The following is a 15,686-nucleotide window of genomic DNA, read 5'->3' as shown; positions in this document are numbered from 1 at the left end:
GAGATAATTAGAAATGCAAATTAGGAGGGCAAGAAAAGAAGGTGGCGTGGAGAAAGGGCACTGAGAAGGGCCTGGTGCAAGCCGGTGGACAACGGGGGTAAGGACTATGGAGACCGATGTGAGGAGTGGCTGTGAGGGAAAGCCTGTGCCAGACCCACAGGGAGGCCTAACTGAGGACTCAAAGGAGAAGCAGCAACGCTGACCTCAGCAAGAGGGATCAGTCCGGAGAAACACAGGGCAGCGAGGTGCAACACTCAGTAAGAGTGGCCGCAGAAGCGAGGAGAGGCATGGAGCTTCCGCAACAGGAGAGGAAAGACGTTCAGAGAACGCAAAGGAGCAGTGAAAGGCGGAGATGGGGGGAGGGGGGACTGCTAGAGCAAGGTCTTTCTTTTTCTTTTCTCTTTCTATTTTGTTTTTTCAAGACAGGGTTTCTGTGTAGTTCTGTCTGTTCTGGAACAGGCTGGTCTTGAACCTGGAGATCTGACTGTTTCTGCTTCCCAAGTGCTGAGATTAAAGGTATGTGCCACCATAGCCTGGCTACAGCAAGGTCTTACTGATGAGTGCAAGCACTGGTTGGCTGGGACACAGAGAAAAGCCATGCTTGGAGGAGGACACTCAGCCCAATGGAAGGGATGGTTACTAAGGGAGATGTGCAACAGTCCATGAAGGAGTAGGTGTGCACACACTACAGTATGTGGACTGTATATTTGATTTATAAACTAGTAAGTACGCATCAGTGTTCTACAAAACAGAAGACACAAGGGCATCTCATGAGGAAGAGCCCTATAATTATGTTCTAATTGGATTTTATACTTTTAATTGTTTGTGTCACATTTTCTTTATTTTAGTATGTAAACAATGTCTGCATGGGCTGGGGAGATGACTCAGAGGTTAAGAGCACTGGCTGCTCTTTCAGAGGTTCTGAATTCAATTCCCAGCACCCACATGGTAGCCCACAACCTTCTGTTATGAGATCTGGTGCCCCCTTCTGGTGTGCAGGCATACATGCAGGCTGAACACTGTGTATATAATAAATAAATCTTTTAGAAAGTCAACAAACAAAACATGCTTACACATGCACATATATATATTCACACACACAAAAATAAACATACATCCAAGGGATGCACAGTCAAGAAGATAGAGGGCCAGAAAGGCAGATGAACTGTGCTATCTGTAATTCTTTTCTCTTTTTAAATTTAATTATTGTTTCTTATTTTACATACCCACTTTAACTCTTTTGAAAATAAGAAAAGCACCCTCCCAGGGCTCCTGAAAGATGGCTCCTGGTGGCTCTGCCACAGTGATGGATGGGAGTGGTGCAGAGTGGGCAGGAAGATGGCTTTCCAGGTCTCAGAGGTCAGGGAAGCACTCTTGAAGGGAGCCTCTTAGTGACGGAGTGTGCGGGGGTGGGGGGATGGACGGACAGCAGATCCCACTGGCCAGATGTGTTCTACTCTTGGTGTCAATGAACATTTTCTGTTGTGTCTGCTGAAGTGGGGCACCGGAGGTAAATGTAACAGGACTAGAACACTGTAGTGGTGGGCACTGATCCATCTCCCTCCCCGCTTCCGCAGTTCTTTCTTTTGGAGGGCTGGGGAAGGGGCAAGAACATAGAAAGGAGACCTCAAGTCCAGCAGTCTTCTTAGGACCATGAGGATGCAGCCCAGCCTAACTGAGTTAGCACAGGACACTCAAGGCAGAGAACCTTAGACCCCAGACACGGGGCAGCTGCTTGGACTGTTCTTAGAGCAGTAACAACGTCCTGTTTGGTTAAGCAACAGTTGGGTTTCTGTTACAGTAGAATGAAAACCTCAGGCATACTAAGTCAGTCTTCTACGTATGGTTTGGAAAGGTTCCTTTGCATCTGGACAAACTTTCTTTTCATTTGCATGAGTCTCCAGGGTGGTGCCCTCCCTTCTTCTTTCTGGTTGTTTCATTCTTTTTCCAGCCATTCTTTTCTTTTCTTTCTTTCTTTCTTTTTTTTTTTAAAGGTAATTAAAAATTTAAGTTGGTGTGTTGTGTGTGTGTATATGTGTGTGAGTGTGTGTGTGTAGTGTGCCTGTTGAGATGCATGTGCCATGCAAATGTGGGAAGCTCAGAAGATAACTTTGTGGAGTGCATCCTCTCCCTCCACTTTTATGTGGACTCTGGGAACTGAACTCAGGCCATTAGGCTTGCACAACATCTCACAGTCCCAGATATTGCTTATTTTCCCCCTTCTCTTTGCATCTCCTTTGGTTTAACACGGGGAAATCACCACGTCTATTTCTATTCATATATACCTCATCATAGTAGGACTGGTGAGATGTGAACTTACTGGATTACCAGACCAATAAAGTAGCAATATCAAGATAGCTCTACACAGCGGAGCTACACCAAACCTGGTAACAGTTTGATGTAGGGTAAGATTGTACTTGCATGTTTAACTGTGATGCATACACAACTACATACAACCCCATTTCACAGATGTGCATGATCCAAATGGGTAAACTAAGTAACAGAGATGGAGTGTGCAACCTGAGACTCAAGGCTCCTTGACTAAGGACAGTAATAACCATTCAGAGATCATTATTGGACAATGTATCACAGCCACTCAAAACTTAAATATACAATCCAAATGTACCACAGATCTTTTTCTAACAAACAATTACTTATCTGAGCTTCATCCTCTAAAGATGAATTGCTCAAGTGAAAAAAATGAATATTTACCACCTGGACAGACAATGTCCAGTTGCCCTAAAAAGTGACACCAGTTTAAGGCTCACAACTGGCATACAAGAGTATATACAAGTATTAAAATTATTTTTAAAGGTTGTCAATGATAGGCGAAACATCTTAATTTCCCAAATACTAGTCACATTACACAGCCTTTTATGCTTACTATTTGCATTCATTTTCTTTGTAAAAATGAAAAAAAAAAAGTGTGTATGTTTGCCTGAATGAATATATATGTACTTTGTGAATGCCTGGTGCCTATGGAAACCAAGAGGGTATCAGGTCCCCTAGAAGTGGAGTTACAGATGGCTGTGGGTGCTAGGTATGGACCTGTGGTCCTCTACAAGGGCAGCAAGTGCTCTTAGCCAGAGCCATCTCTCGAGCCTTCCTTACTAACTGCTTGTGTCTCCTTTCCACTTTTCTGCTGGGCCCTGGTCACAGAATGAGAGTTCCTTCTATATCACACCAGTTTGAGCTTCTGTCTGCTCTAGACACTTCCACACTATCCTACTGCCTGTTTATGGTTCCTACTTTTCCACGAAGAAATTTTATATTTTAAAAACTTAAAAACGTTTTGCCGATTCTTTGTGAACGCATCTCCCTATACCTCCGTATCTGCCCTCCATCCTTGCAACCTCCCCCACAAAAGAAAACAAAGAAAAAAAATCTTGTTTCAGAAGTTGTGGTGTGTCACATGGTACACCCTTTTGCTTACACTGCTTGACTTGCAAATGTTTATTGCAATCAGTCACTGGTCTGGATGAGGCTGCTGGCTTCTGCTACACTCTCAACATGGGATCTTCACCGAGACTGCTCTCAGATGTCCTGTTGCTGTCCTGTGTCATGGAGACCATGCATCTTTGGGCTGCAGGACCCACCCCTTCATACACACCAGAAGTTCATGGATGGGGTAGATGTTGTGGACCATCTCAAAGTCCTGGATCTGGGCCTGGCTGGGGGCTGAGTTGGTCAGTCTGCCTGCTTTCCTGCACACTTGCCACCAGGGCCAGCTCTCCAGCACTGCCCTCAGGAGGGGTGGGGCCAGCTCACAGGGCAGGCCACATGGTTACAGTTTTGAAGATACAACCATTAATTTACTCAGGAGTAACCTGCGGAGGAAGCTTTCTATATACTTCCACCATTCATAGGAAGGGTGTTCTTCCCCAAGAGACCCGACAGCTCCCTCTGACACAGTTTCTAAATTCTCTGTTCTATTTTACTGGTTCCTGTGACAGTGCCAATGGAAACGCTTTTGTGGCCTCAATAAATACTTCAATATTTAAAAAAGATAGCTCTTCATTTTAAAAAATATTTTTACTTTACATCTTGCTTTCCAGTTCAATTTTAGAAATAGCTTTACTGGCATGGAACCCAGGCTGTCGTGCTGAATGTAAACATTAATCTGTGTGAGATTTGTCTGATGAATATACGGTCTTCCACTTAAGAACATGGTGTATTTCTTCTTTCTTTGATTTTAAAAAGCTTTGTTTGTATAATCTCTTAAGGCTTTTAAGAAAGTTACACTCTCTACCCCAGAAATCTGTATCACCCTTAAAAACTCATTAAATAGATTTTCCTATTGATTCCAAGATATTGGTGGATAATAATCCTAGGAATATTCTGATTAAGGGGGGGGGGTCTTTCTTACACCAGCTAGACTTCCCATCAGAACATGAAACCATTTAAGAGCATCTCTCTTGTTCCTTTCTAACCTTTCGAGGATGGCTCTGATAACCTGTGTGGCTCAGATATCAGTTACATCATCACTCAAGCCATGTGCTCATTTGTGGGTCATCCTTGGGGCCTGGCAATCAGGGACTCAGCCGTATGGAAGGATACAGGTGATTCCTTTCTTTTTCATTGGTTCTAGGAAACTTTCAGTCATAGGGATGTTTTCTGTGAAGTTCTAATGCAGTTAGTCTTTCTATTCTCATGTTTTTCTATGAAACAATTAACTTTATGTAAACACCTCAATACACTAGAAAAGTATACATTGTATTATTTTTAAATTCTTGAAAATCTCTTTTACTTTCTCTTTCCAATGTTGGCCTCCTTTTTCTTAATAATGCCAGAATGTATGATTACAATCTACATATTAATAACACATTCCACAACTATTTTTATTCTTTTTCTAGTACATCCATCAAATAAACACATACTTCACCCTTTTCTTCAGTTTTTATGTCATCCTCTCTCAGGTAGGGTTATCACTAACAGTTGAATTTTATGGTCCAGCTGTCTAATAAAGGTGATGTGTCTTATGAAAACTAATGTGTGAGGACTGTACTAGAGCTACCCTGAGGGAGGAGAGTCTCTTGGTCTCAGGGAGCTAAAAAATGCCAAGGCTTAGGAAGCTCAAGAAACTTAAGGGGCTCAGAAAGTTCTAAGATCCACAGGGGCCCCGCCCCAAGGTCATACAAGCAGCCAAGGGCTGGGGAAAGAACCATCCACAAGTTGAGCAGAGAGCTCGAGTGATGCAGCCTTCATGGGCATTCACCTATGATGGGGAGGGCTTTGCAGTCTTTTAGTGATGCAGCTACCGTGCATCACCCAAGCTCCTGGATGACCCTCACCTGTGATCCGGAAGTGACCCCAGCAAACACACTGGCCCACCAATCACACAGGTGACAATTGTGTCCTTAGCCTGCTTGCTTTAGCTGTTAGTGCTCTAGCCAGGTGGAGATGTTTGCTCATGTCTCCCCAGGAAGAGGCACACACAAGTATGCATGCCCTTGCCCAGCTATATTACTTAGCACACTTATTCCCAGTGCAATTTAAAAAGACTCATTTCTTTTATTTCCTCCCTCCCTTGGAGTTATCAATGATCTTAGTGATAATATGTAATATTTTAAACCATGTTTAAATTCCCGTTGCAATCAATCAATTTAAAATATGACAAGAAGGGCTAGGTATTCCTTCTCACACTGGTCCATGTTAAAGGTTTGGTTTATGATTACACTTATTTTTGATATTATATCAATACTTATTTTCCCACACCAACAGTGTGAAATTCTCTACTCACTGATTTTACTCTTGTCTTTTCTGTATCAGACTTAAAGGAAAATTCTCTGATACTGTTTCTTTGAGTGACTCTTTCACAGAGGATCTGTAAGTGGCAAACAGAGTCCCTGTTTGTTAGAGGAGGATGTGGACGTGAAGGCCTTATATTTTAAAGGTTGCATCCTGAGAGAAATCTTATTCTTTTTGCATTTTTTTTCCTCTGTTTTTCTTTTTTTCCAAGACAGGGTTTCTCTGTGTAGCCCTGGTTGTTCTGGAACTCACTCTGTAGACCAGGCTGATCTCAAACACACAGAGTTCCTCCTGCCTCTGCCTCCTGAGTGCTGGGATTAAATGTATGCTCTACCATTGCCTGGCTTACATTGTTCTTTTTTAAGGGAGCTGGATTTTTGTTCTGTTTTGTTTTTTAACTGTAGAAACTATTGGGACAATTTTCTTTTCAAAATCTTCAGCAGAATGTGATCTTTTTGAATCTTTCACAAGCCATTCAATATGATGATTGTTTCTTTTGTTTGGGGAAATGCTTTTCTATAACTTATTCATTTCTTTGTTGTCCTTCTATAGCTCCTTTACTTCCCAGTCTTCCATTCCTTTTATTCACTTCTATTCTCCGGTTATTTCCTTGGCCCTGTCTTCCAAAGCAAGAGTCAGTAATCAGCTGTATCCACTCTATCACCTATCTGCTCCTTTACAATCCCTTTGGTCTTTGTATCCATCTTCAGCCATTTCTTTATATTGGAGTTTTCAACTTTCTTTCCAAAGCTTGGTCATCCCCAACTGTGCAGTTATTTTTATAACAGAACACACCAAGTTCTACTATACATTAGCTATGATATCTTTTTTCCTATGCCTCAAGTTTACTAATCTGTACAATGGAGACAATAATAAGTTAAAGACCAACGTGGAAATTAAACAAATGGACACTTGTGTTTGGAACAGCAATGAGCACAGTCTAAGTACTTAACAAATGCTAGCAATTACTACCATGGTAGAAACTGGGCTCCTACTCCCTGGGGGAGGAGGGTTCATTAAGTGAGTAAAACACGGACTGGCTACATGGGCATAAACCGAGGAGGCAGAAAGGTGATATGTGCTAAGGCTGCTTTCCCTCAGCTGGAGGGATCAGAGACTACTACCTTCCAGGGCAGAACTGCACCCTGACCATTTCCGTTTCCTTGGAAACAACTTAACCCCTGTGCTCCTGTGGCCCTCACATCCATAACGTCCTTCCAGGCAGACTCGCTGTTTCTGCTATGGTACCCTCGGGCCTCAGACAACATCTGCAGCAGATGGAAAGCTAGGAGGCAGAGGCTGGCATTGGTAGCTCTTGAATTCCCAAGGCTTCCTCAACCCTCCTAACCTTCCTTTTCACACACCCACTCTGGGCATGATAGCCCCTAGATTTGTTTTTACAGGAGTGTTTTGTCTTGTGCTTTTCATTGTCTCATTGACTATTCATATGCTCCTGTTTGTGTTCTAATGGCTAATAATGCATTATTTCTGGTCAGTCAGAGAATGGCATTCTTTCCGTCTCGTCTGCCTCTCTGTCTCTCTTTCTCTGTTTATATACTTACCTTTAAAGAATGAATTTTTCTTTTTTAGTGGATTTTGGACAAAAACAGTGGGTCAGGTGCTGCCTTGTAGCTAACTTAAGCCACAAGATATTATCTTTGATATGTCCTACCCACATACCACCAGGATGGGGATTTGTTTATGCAGTATTCACATTAAAGATCTATGGACATTGTGTATTTTTAATGAAATATTTTAATCAAGAATTTATTTTGGTAAAGGGGAATTCTTATAAAATACATAAGACTATATAACTGCATATCACTTTCTCTTACTCCATCCATCTAATCATGATGACAGAATTAGAGTAAAGTCGCAACACCTTACCGGAGGCCTAAATGCTCCCTCCCGCCCACATTCTCAGCTTTCCCAAAGGCTTGTTATCAAATATGTTCTTACTAACCGAAATTTTATGTCTTTATTTATATGGTGTATTTCAGGCAAAAAGATTTTAATAACAGCCATACTTACTCCTCCCCTTCTTTTTATTGAACTACTGAGACTATTACAGCATGCCACTAAGCCAAAGATGCCACTTACTATGCAAAAGGCACAGTCAGTGACTGGCACCTAAGACCAATTGATCTGCTCATTACCACTATCTCCCTACCTCACAAGCACTACTATGAAGCTATTGATTGAAACACTGCCGATCGGTTTCCATTTTCTGATTTTGGGCAGGCCAATTAAGAAAGTGAGTAATTGTGATTACGCTGCTTCAGGATCAATTACACTTGAAGGAAGACAAAGTGCTCTTTTTGGAACACACAAAAAATAATTTTTGATCTAGCAAGCTTTTGTGCAAGATGAAATATAAAATAACTTAGTAATTTGTACCTTCACTGCAGAAAATATATTAATGTATTTATATAGTATATAATTACTATGTGAGATACATTTGACATTTTCCTAAAATTAACTTAGGAGTCACTGAAAGAAAACTGTTCACATATGTTACCCAATATAGGATAAAAAAATTAAACATTACAGTGTGTATCTCTCCCTAAAAGGTCTTGGCTAACTATAGAAGACAAAACGCAAAGGTGTTCCAAGAGACTATAAAGTAAGTTTTTGTAATTAAGGAAAACTAAGAACACACCTGATTGTAAATTGGTAAGATAAAGGAGCATTTTAGGTTTTAATTTTGGTCTAATTTGGTACAAGCTTTGTCATTGGATTCACATTGTTGAGATCATTAAAATGAATATACCTCTGGTGTTGGAAGCAAATCTATTTAGAGTGGTGTTACTCATAGCCCGTGTTCAGTAATATTGATTTGTGTTGTTTGTCTAATAGAAAAATAATAAACAATTACTAGGCAATGTTGGGAAAAGTAATCAGTTTTTATATATCACTAATAAAGCAGACCTCCCAAAACATAAAGGTGATCATCTTCATAAAATCAATGTGCACACCGCCGTGTTCATATTCATCACTGCGAGCTCTTGGCAATAAAAGAAATAACATGGGCCTGAGTTTCCAGGAAAATGACAAAAAAAGGTTTGCTACATATAACCTACTTTAAAGTGTTTCTGTGCTGACTTGCAAATTTAAATCATAACAAGTTCTATCCTAAGCTGGTTAAGAATCAGATACATAAAAATATTTCAATTTTTTAAAGAAAAACAAGTCACTTCTGTCTAAAACACAAGTCACACCCTGTTTCAGAGAAACACCAGAAGGAACTAACTCAAGGGTGACTCTCAAAGCTGCATTAACTCTCTCTAATTTCCCATCGGCCCCTGGGGTTCATCAGCATATATGTACTACATGAAAGCAGTGAAGTCTGAAACTAAAAACTTCAGTAACATCTGGTTATGACATCTTAAACAACTTTATAAATGTCCTCAGTTTGTAAAAGGAGGAAAGACTGTGGGTTGAGAATCAGCAATAGTCTCAAAATGACATCTTGCCTTAAAACAGACCTTCTCCGAGCTATTCAGTAATATTAAAACTGTTCATTTCTCCTGAATTTTCTAAAACTAGAGTATTAAAATATGGAAAATCTTAGTAATAGCCCTTTCCTTTAACCAACAAATTATGAATTTCAATTCGTCACACTGTAATGGCATGTGTATAAGAAATATTAAGTATAGTACCATACAGTACACAATGTATAAGCAACTATTCCACAGCAGTTATAAGTTGTCAAACCAAACCACCTTTGTTTAAATGTTTTGTCTTACAGGAAAAGCTATTGAAAGCTCAGCTTTTCATTTGTTCTCCTTTACAGGCAATATAAAACAGAAGAACAACTGTACTCACCACAACTGGAAACAGGCAGTCTGTGTAGAATCGCAGAAGTCAATGCCCACTGACACAGTGACAGACCCCTCAGGCTCCAGAGAGTCTAGTAAAGAGGGAACGTAGATATGGAAACAGACAAAGGAAACACTGAGCATTCATGCCATCTTTGCTTAAAAAAGACAAATTTAGCCAGGCAGTGGTGGTATATATACACCTTTAATCCCAGCCCTCAGGAGGCAGAGGCAGAAGGCCAGCCTGGTCTACAGAGTGAGTTCCAGGACAGCCAAGGCCACACAAGGACGTCTCAATAAACAAACAAACAAACAAATAAATAAATGAATGAATGAAAGAAAGAAAGAAATTTAACTCATTACTCTGAAGTCACACTGTTAAAAGTTAACTCTGAGCATTTCCCAATGAACCCAATACATCTATTTGTTAGAGACTCTTTGGTGGGCTTTACAGCATTTTCATATATTCATGTCAATATTTGGTTCATCTATTTCTCATTGTCTTCCCCTTCCAAATGCCCCTATTTTGTGGGTCCCCTCCAATTCTTCAAAGAGTCCTTCCTATTTTCATGTCACATAAATTCCACTACCAATTAAGTTCCCTCGATATGCCCTGCTGTGGTTTGAGTGAGAATGGCTCCCATAGACTCATATATTTGAATATCTGGTTGCCTATTCTTGGAACTGTTTGGGAAGGACCAGGAGGTTGAAGAAAGCATGTCAGATAGGCTTTGAGGTTCCAAAAGCCCACATGATTCCCAGTTAGCGCTCTCGCTCTCTCTCTCTCTCTCTCTCTCTCTCTCTCTCTCTCTCTCTCTCTCTCTCTCTCTCTCTCTCTCTCTCTCTCTCTCTCTCTGCCCCCAACTTGGCATCACTGCCTGCCTATATGCTACCATGTTCCCTGCCATGACAGTCAAGGATTCTACTACACTCTGGAACTGTTAGCCCCCAATTAAACTCTTGGCTTTATACGTTGCTTTGGTTAAGGCGTCTTAACACAATGATAGAAACTTAACACCTCTGTCTCCATCTCTCTCTCTCTCTGGAACAAAGCTTTATTTTCTTATGGTTCTGAGATAAAGGTGTTGGCAGTGCTGGTCCCCGCCAGCATCACTTTCCTTGATTTGCAGATGGCTGTGTGTGTCTTCGTGGTTTTCCCTGGGTGCTGAGATGTGACTGGTGCCTATCTAAACTTTCTCTACTCATAAGCACAACAGTTTGTTTAGATCAGAGCCCACCCATGAAGCCCAAGACATCTCTTTGGAGACCTTCCCCACCAATGGTCCCCTTTGTCATGATCTACACACACACACACATACACACACAGTACATATAAGAGGTATGCATTTTGTTCTGTTTACTGTAATAATCTCTAGTTTCATCCATTTCCCTACAGATGTTATGCCATTTCTCTTTACAGCTGAGAAAAATTCCACTGTGTGCACACATTGCATTTTCTTTATCCATTTTCATTTATGGACATCTAGCCTGGTTCTACTTTTTTGCTACTGTGAACAGTGCAGTAAACCACGCATGTGCAAGCGCTTCTGCAATGTGCTGATGGAGAGTTCTGCAGGCAAAGACCCTTCAGGGTCACACAGTTTTCTGAGGAGACTCCACACTCAAGTTACAGCAGCTGCACATGTTCACATCCCATCAGCAGTGCAGGGATCTCTCCACACCCCGCCCACATTGTGTGGTGTCTTCATTCTGACTCAGGTGAGATGGAGTGCTAAAGCAGTATTAATTCACATCTCCCTGATGGCTCAGGGTGTTGAATATCTTTTCTTCTTTTGAGAAATGAGACACATATTTCCAAGACTATCTTCAATCTCCAAAGACAGTAGAATTTTGTTTGTTTTGTTTTGTTTTCTTACTACAGACAGAGTCTAGCTCTGTAGCCTGGGCTGGTCTTGTACTTTCTATGTAGCTCAAGCTGGACCAGAATTCATGGAAATAATTGAGCTTCTGAAGTGTATAAAAGATCATACTCTCAAAACTGCTGAATACTTAGATATAAAAAGTTAAATTTAAACAAAGGCTCAAAATTTCAACTAAAATATCCAACTTAAAATACAAGTTAAATAAATTTGGGTAATGGCATTAAGTTGTGCCCACTTTACCCAATTATAGAAACAAAACTAGTCTAACTGCATTGCCCAGGGACTTACAGGGTGAAGTTAGTGGTATGCTCAGTTGTCTTGAAAAATTAATAAAGTAGCATGCATATATATATATATATATATATATATATATATATATATATATATATATATCTGAAAACTCTCAAGCTTCAACTACCAACTATGGGAAACAAGTATTTGAAGATATAATATTGTTGTCCTTTTTTTGGCCAAAGAAGAAAAGGCAAATAATTAAAAATTTTCATTCTACTTAAGATATCTTAGAATAATGGGGCATCTTAAATATGTATGAATACATATATAAAACTCATTTAAACAGAAACCATCTTTTGATTTCAATTTGTTCAGTTTTCAGAATAGTTGCAACTATATAATACAAGACATTTATATCTAACTTGACCTGTTTCAGGTACATCATGTCATTATATTTTAGCAAGCACACCTCTTTCAGTAAACAAACATCTAGGGTTTGTTGGTAAGTATGACTGGCCCCTTAATGCTCATCACAAACATAGATGATGGTAGAGGCAGGACAAAGAATAATTCATTAAGCTGCTATATAAAAGTTAAGTTTACTTCTCACAGGCTCAATGAAGACAGCCCGTGTTTGAGATACATTTAAAAATGTTATTGGTTTGCTTTTGTGTTATCTACGTTGGTTTTCTGATTCTAGTTTGAATTTCATTTGCTTATACAACTTTCATTTTACTGGTTGGCTATTAAAGACCTGCCACTTAAATCTTTGACAATCATTGTTTCTTTAGGGCTAGAGTCATAATCCCTCTCTCTCTCTCTCTCTCCCTTCTTTCCTCTCTCTCTCTCTCCCTTCTTCTCTCTCTCTCTCTCTCTCTCTCTCTCTCTCTCACACACACACACACACACACACTCATCAGCTCACAGCTGCCAGACTCATTGCTTAAAGCTAGCTAGTCTTTTCTCCCTCCCAAGTAGAAGGCGGCGCCCAGGTAAACAGGCATTCTACCGGAGTCGCATCCTGGTTGTCCTTTAGTGAACCCCTAACACTTTTCCATGCACTATAAACGTACTGTTCCTTGGCTTGTTTGAATCATACACCACAGTGGGTAGCAAATTCTGCCATCTCTCAAACATGACTGCATTCACAATTCCCATCTTCTGTATTTCATTTGAGGACGGTGACGGCTCTCAGATACCCCACTGCTAGCACTTTGGCCCTGCCTGGTTCTGTCTGGGTGCTATGATAATGAACTGTGAATTTAGTGACATGCTAATTCTGAAGGACAGTTCGTGATCAATGGCATATTTTACTATATGAATGCTTCAAGAGCAAAATAATCAGCATAAAATTACTCATATAATGGATTTTTATAGTATTTGGACGCTGTTTCTGAACTTGTTGTTGGGCAATGGAAGTAGTCGAATGCTAGTCTGTATGTTCTCCCACCCACTTCTTAAATCCCTTATATTCTTAATTGCTCTGGAAAACTAGGCAAGTAAATCCTAATATTTTCACAAGGAATTCACCTCCCTGATAGTGGAAAGGCCAAATCCAGGGATTTGAAGGTGAAATAAAATAGATTGGAGACTAGTAACAATACTGCTAAGCCCTTTAAGACGTGCACATTTAATGAATAAAACATTTTGACTCCCTTATTTCATGAAAACAAAATATTTGGTTTTGTTGCATTCTTCAGATGACTTTGGAGGGCTATTTTAGATATAATTACATACCATCACTAGCTGTAATCTATTAGGGACAGGGTCTGGGCTATGTTACATACATGGAAAAGAACTTTTTCCCTAAAAACATTCGATCGATGCCCAAAAATGAATGAAATATAGCCATAAAAATTTTTCCTCAGAATAAAAAGGCTATAAGTGGTTCTGAGGCAACCGCATTCATATTTTAATGCTGCATTAATGTCATACCATGAAATTTATTATATTTATTTCTTCTATTCTACATAGGCCAATAAAAGGTCATCAACTCATTATGCCAGCCCAAGGAAGCATTAATACTGTTCTACTGTTTTAACCTTTGGATAACATTTCCAGCCACAGACAACCTATACATCAGCTACTCGACATTGCTTAACTAATTTTAAACTAGGTAAAAAGGGCTGGATTGCAAGCTGTTAAAAAAAAAAAAAAACACACACACACACACACAAATTGATATAATCTGTAATTCCCTGGCAATATATCAAATTTGCAAAATAATATGGTAAAAATTAGGATAGTGTGTACTATTTAAATTCTCTTAATTATCAAAGCATAAAATCCTGGCATTTGATGAGGTTTGCATTAACTAACTCCACTTCACCCTGATTGTTTAAGAAAGTCTACTAGACTTTCATTAGAAACCATTATTTCCCTTGTAGAAACATCATGTGTACAAAGTATGATGCTATTTACAAATGTCTCATGGGGAGTCCCACAATGTCAGGGTCAGCCGGAGAAAACAGAATAGTTATGTGCAACAGAGTAAGGAGGAAAAGTCACTGACTTTGTCTTGGGCCAAGGGTTTTACTCCTAGAGAATGTCAGAAAACAGAGCTGACACTTCAAGGTCACCGTAACAAATCTACATCCTTTTTTGTTTCTTTTGGATTGGATTCAAATAGATCAGAACACTTTCCTGTAGCTGAAGGTGACCTTGAATGTCTGACCCTCTTGCCTTCACCTCCTGCGGGGTTTATGTGAGGCTGCTGGGGTCACACCTGGGGCTTCATACACACCCCAGACTGTCACATCATAGCAGGGCCTCATACACACCCCAGACCGTCACATCATAGCAGGGCCTCATACACACCCCAGACTGTCACATCATAGCAGGGCCTCATACACACCCCAGACTGTCACATCATAGCAGGGCCTCATACACACCCCAGACCGTCACATCATACCAGGGCCTCATACACACCCCAGACTGTCACATCATACCAGGGCCTCATACACACCCCAGACTGTGGTGATAGCTTGCTTGTACAAATAAAGACTACTGGGGGTCAGAGAATGGAGCTTGCCATTAGCTAACCACAGAGGTCTGTACAGACAGACAGGAAGTGATTTAGCTGAGCAGAAACAGGATATAAGCAGGGAGGAACAGGAAATTGCTTTCTTGTCTGCTGAGACGGTAAGGAGGTAAGGTGTGCTGTGGCTTGCTCCTTCTCTCTGATCTCTCAGCATTTTCCTCAACATCTGACTCTGGCCTTTTATTATCTAGACCAATTAAGAACTCCGCTTACACCAGCCAGTCACATCATACCCAGGGCCTCATACATACCCCAGACAATCACAAGCTCACATTATCAATAGAGATTTTGGCTGAAGCTCCTCCCAACTATGCGGGCCACGACTGCCTGCTGCATGCAGAAACAGGGGCCACCACTGCCTCCTACATGCAGAGATGAGGGCCGCCACTGCTGCATCGTATGTATTATTGTAAAAAAAATGAGGTTTCCCCTTCCTGTTTTTGAGCATGAAAATGGCAGGAACAGATTAAAGACATTTAAAAGCACGATAAATGGAATCGCACACCACAGGGTGCTGTATATCATATGCATGAATAGGAAGACAACAGAACGGTATTCATCTGTGTTCCCTTTATTTTTCAATTTATGGAATATAAAAGGAATCAGGATAAGGTCTTGGGCTATGAGAGGTACTATATTCAAAAAGGCAGACTGATTTTCCTGCTTTTAATACAAAATAAGCTACCTAAAATGAGGTGAGGAAGAAAGATGAGCAGGAGAGGTGAGATACGGTGATGCAGATAGGGGAGACAGATGGAGATTTTGATTCCTTAGACCCATCCTCTCATTACTACTGGGGTTATGAATGCTGGGACCTGATTCACTAAGGGCAAAGAAATATATTTCTCTTCCATGGTAAATTCAAAGAAAAGGAAAACGACTGGGAATACAGCCCAGAACACAGGCCTAGGATCCTGGGGAAGACAGACAGACAGACAGACAGACAGACAGACAGACAGACAG

General features: G+C 40.5%; 1 protein-coding gene across 1 annotated transcript in view; it reads right to left on the bottom strand.

The window, feature by feature from the left end:
* Ap3b1 (adaptor related protein complex 3 subunit beta 1) overlaps positions 1 to 15,686 on the bottom strand; it is a 198,252-nt gene that overhangs the window by 18,490 nt on the left and 164,076 nt on the right. The window contains exon 24 of the mRNA XM_051182988.1: positions 9,574 to 9,658. Within this exon, the coding sequence (XP_051038945.1) occupies positions 9,574 to 9,658 (85 nt within the window). The remainder of the gene's footprint in view (positions 1 to 9,573; positions 9,659 to 15,686) is intronic.

The sequence above is a fragment of the Phodopus roborovskii genome, unplaced genomic scaffold (assembly GCF_943737965.1).
Source record: "Phodopus roborovskii unplaced genomic scaffold, PHOROB, whole genome shotgun sequence".
Taxonomy (NCBI): Eukaryota; Metazoa; Chordata; class Mammalia; order Rodentia; family Cricetidae; genus Phodopus; species Phodopus roborovskii.
Note: the sequence above shows the minus strand (reverse complement) of the source record. Positions and strands in the feature narration are given on the sequence as shown.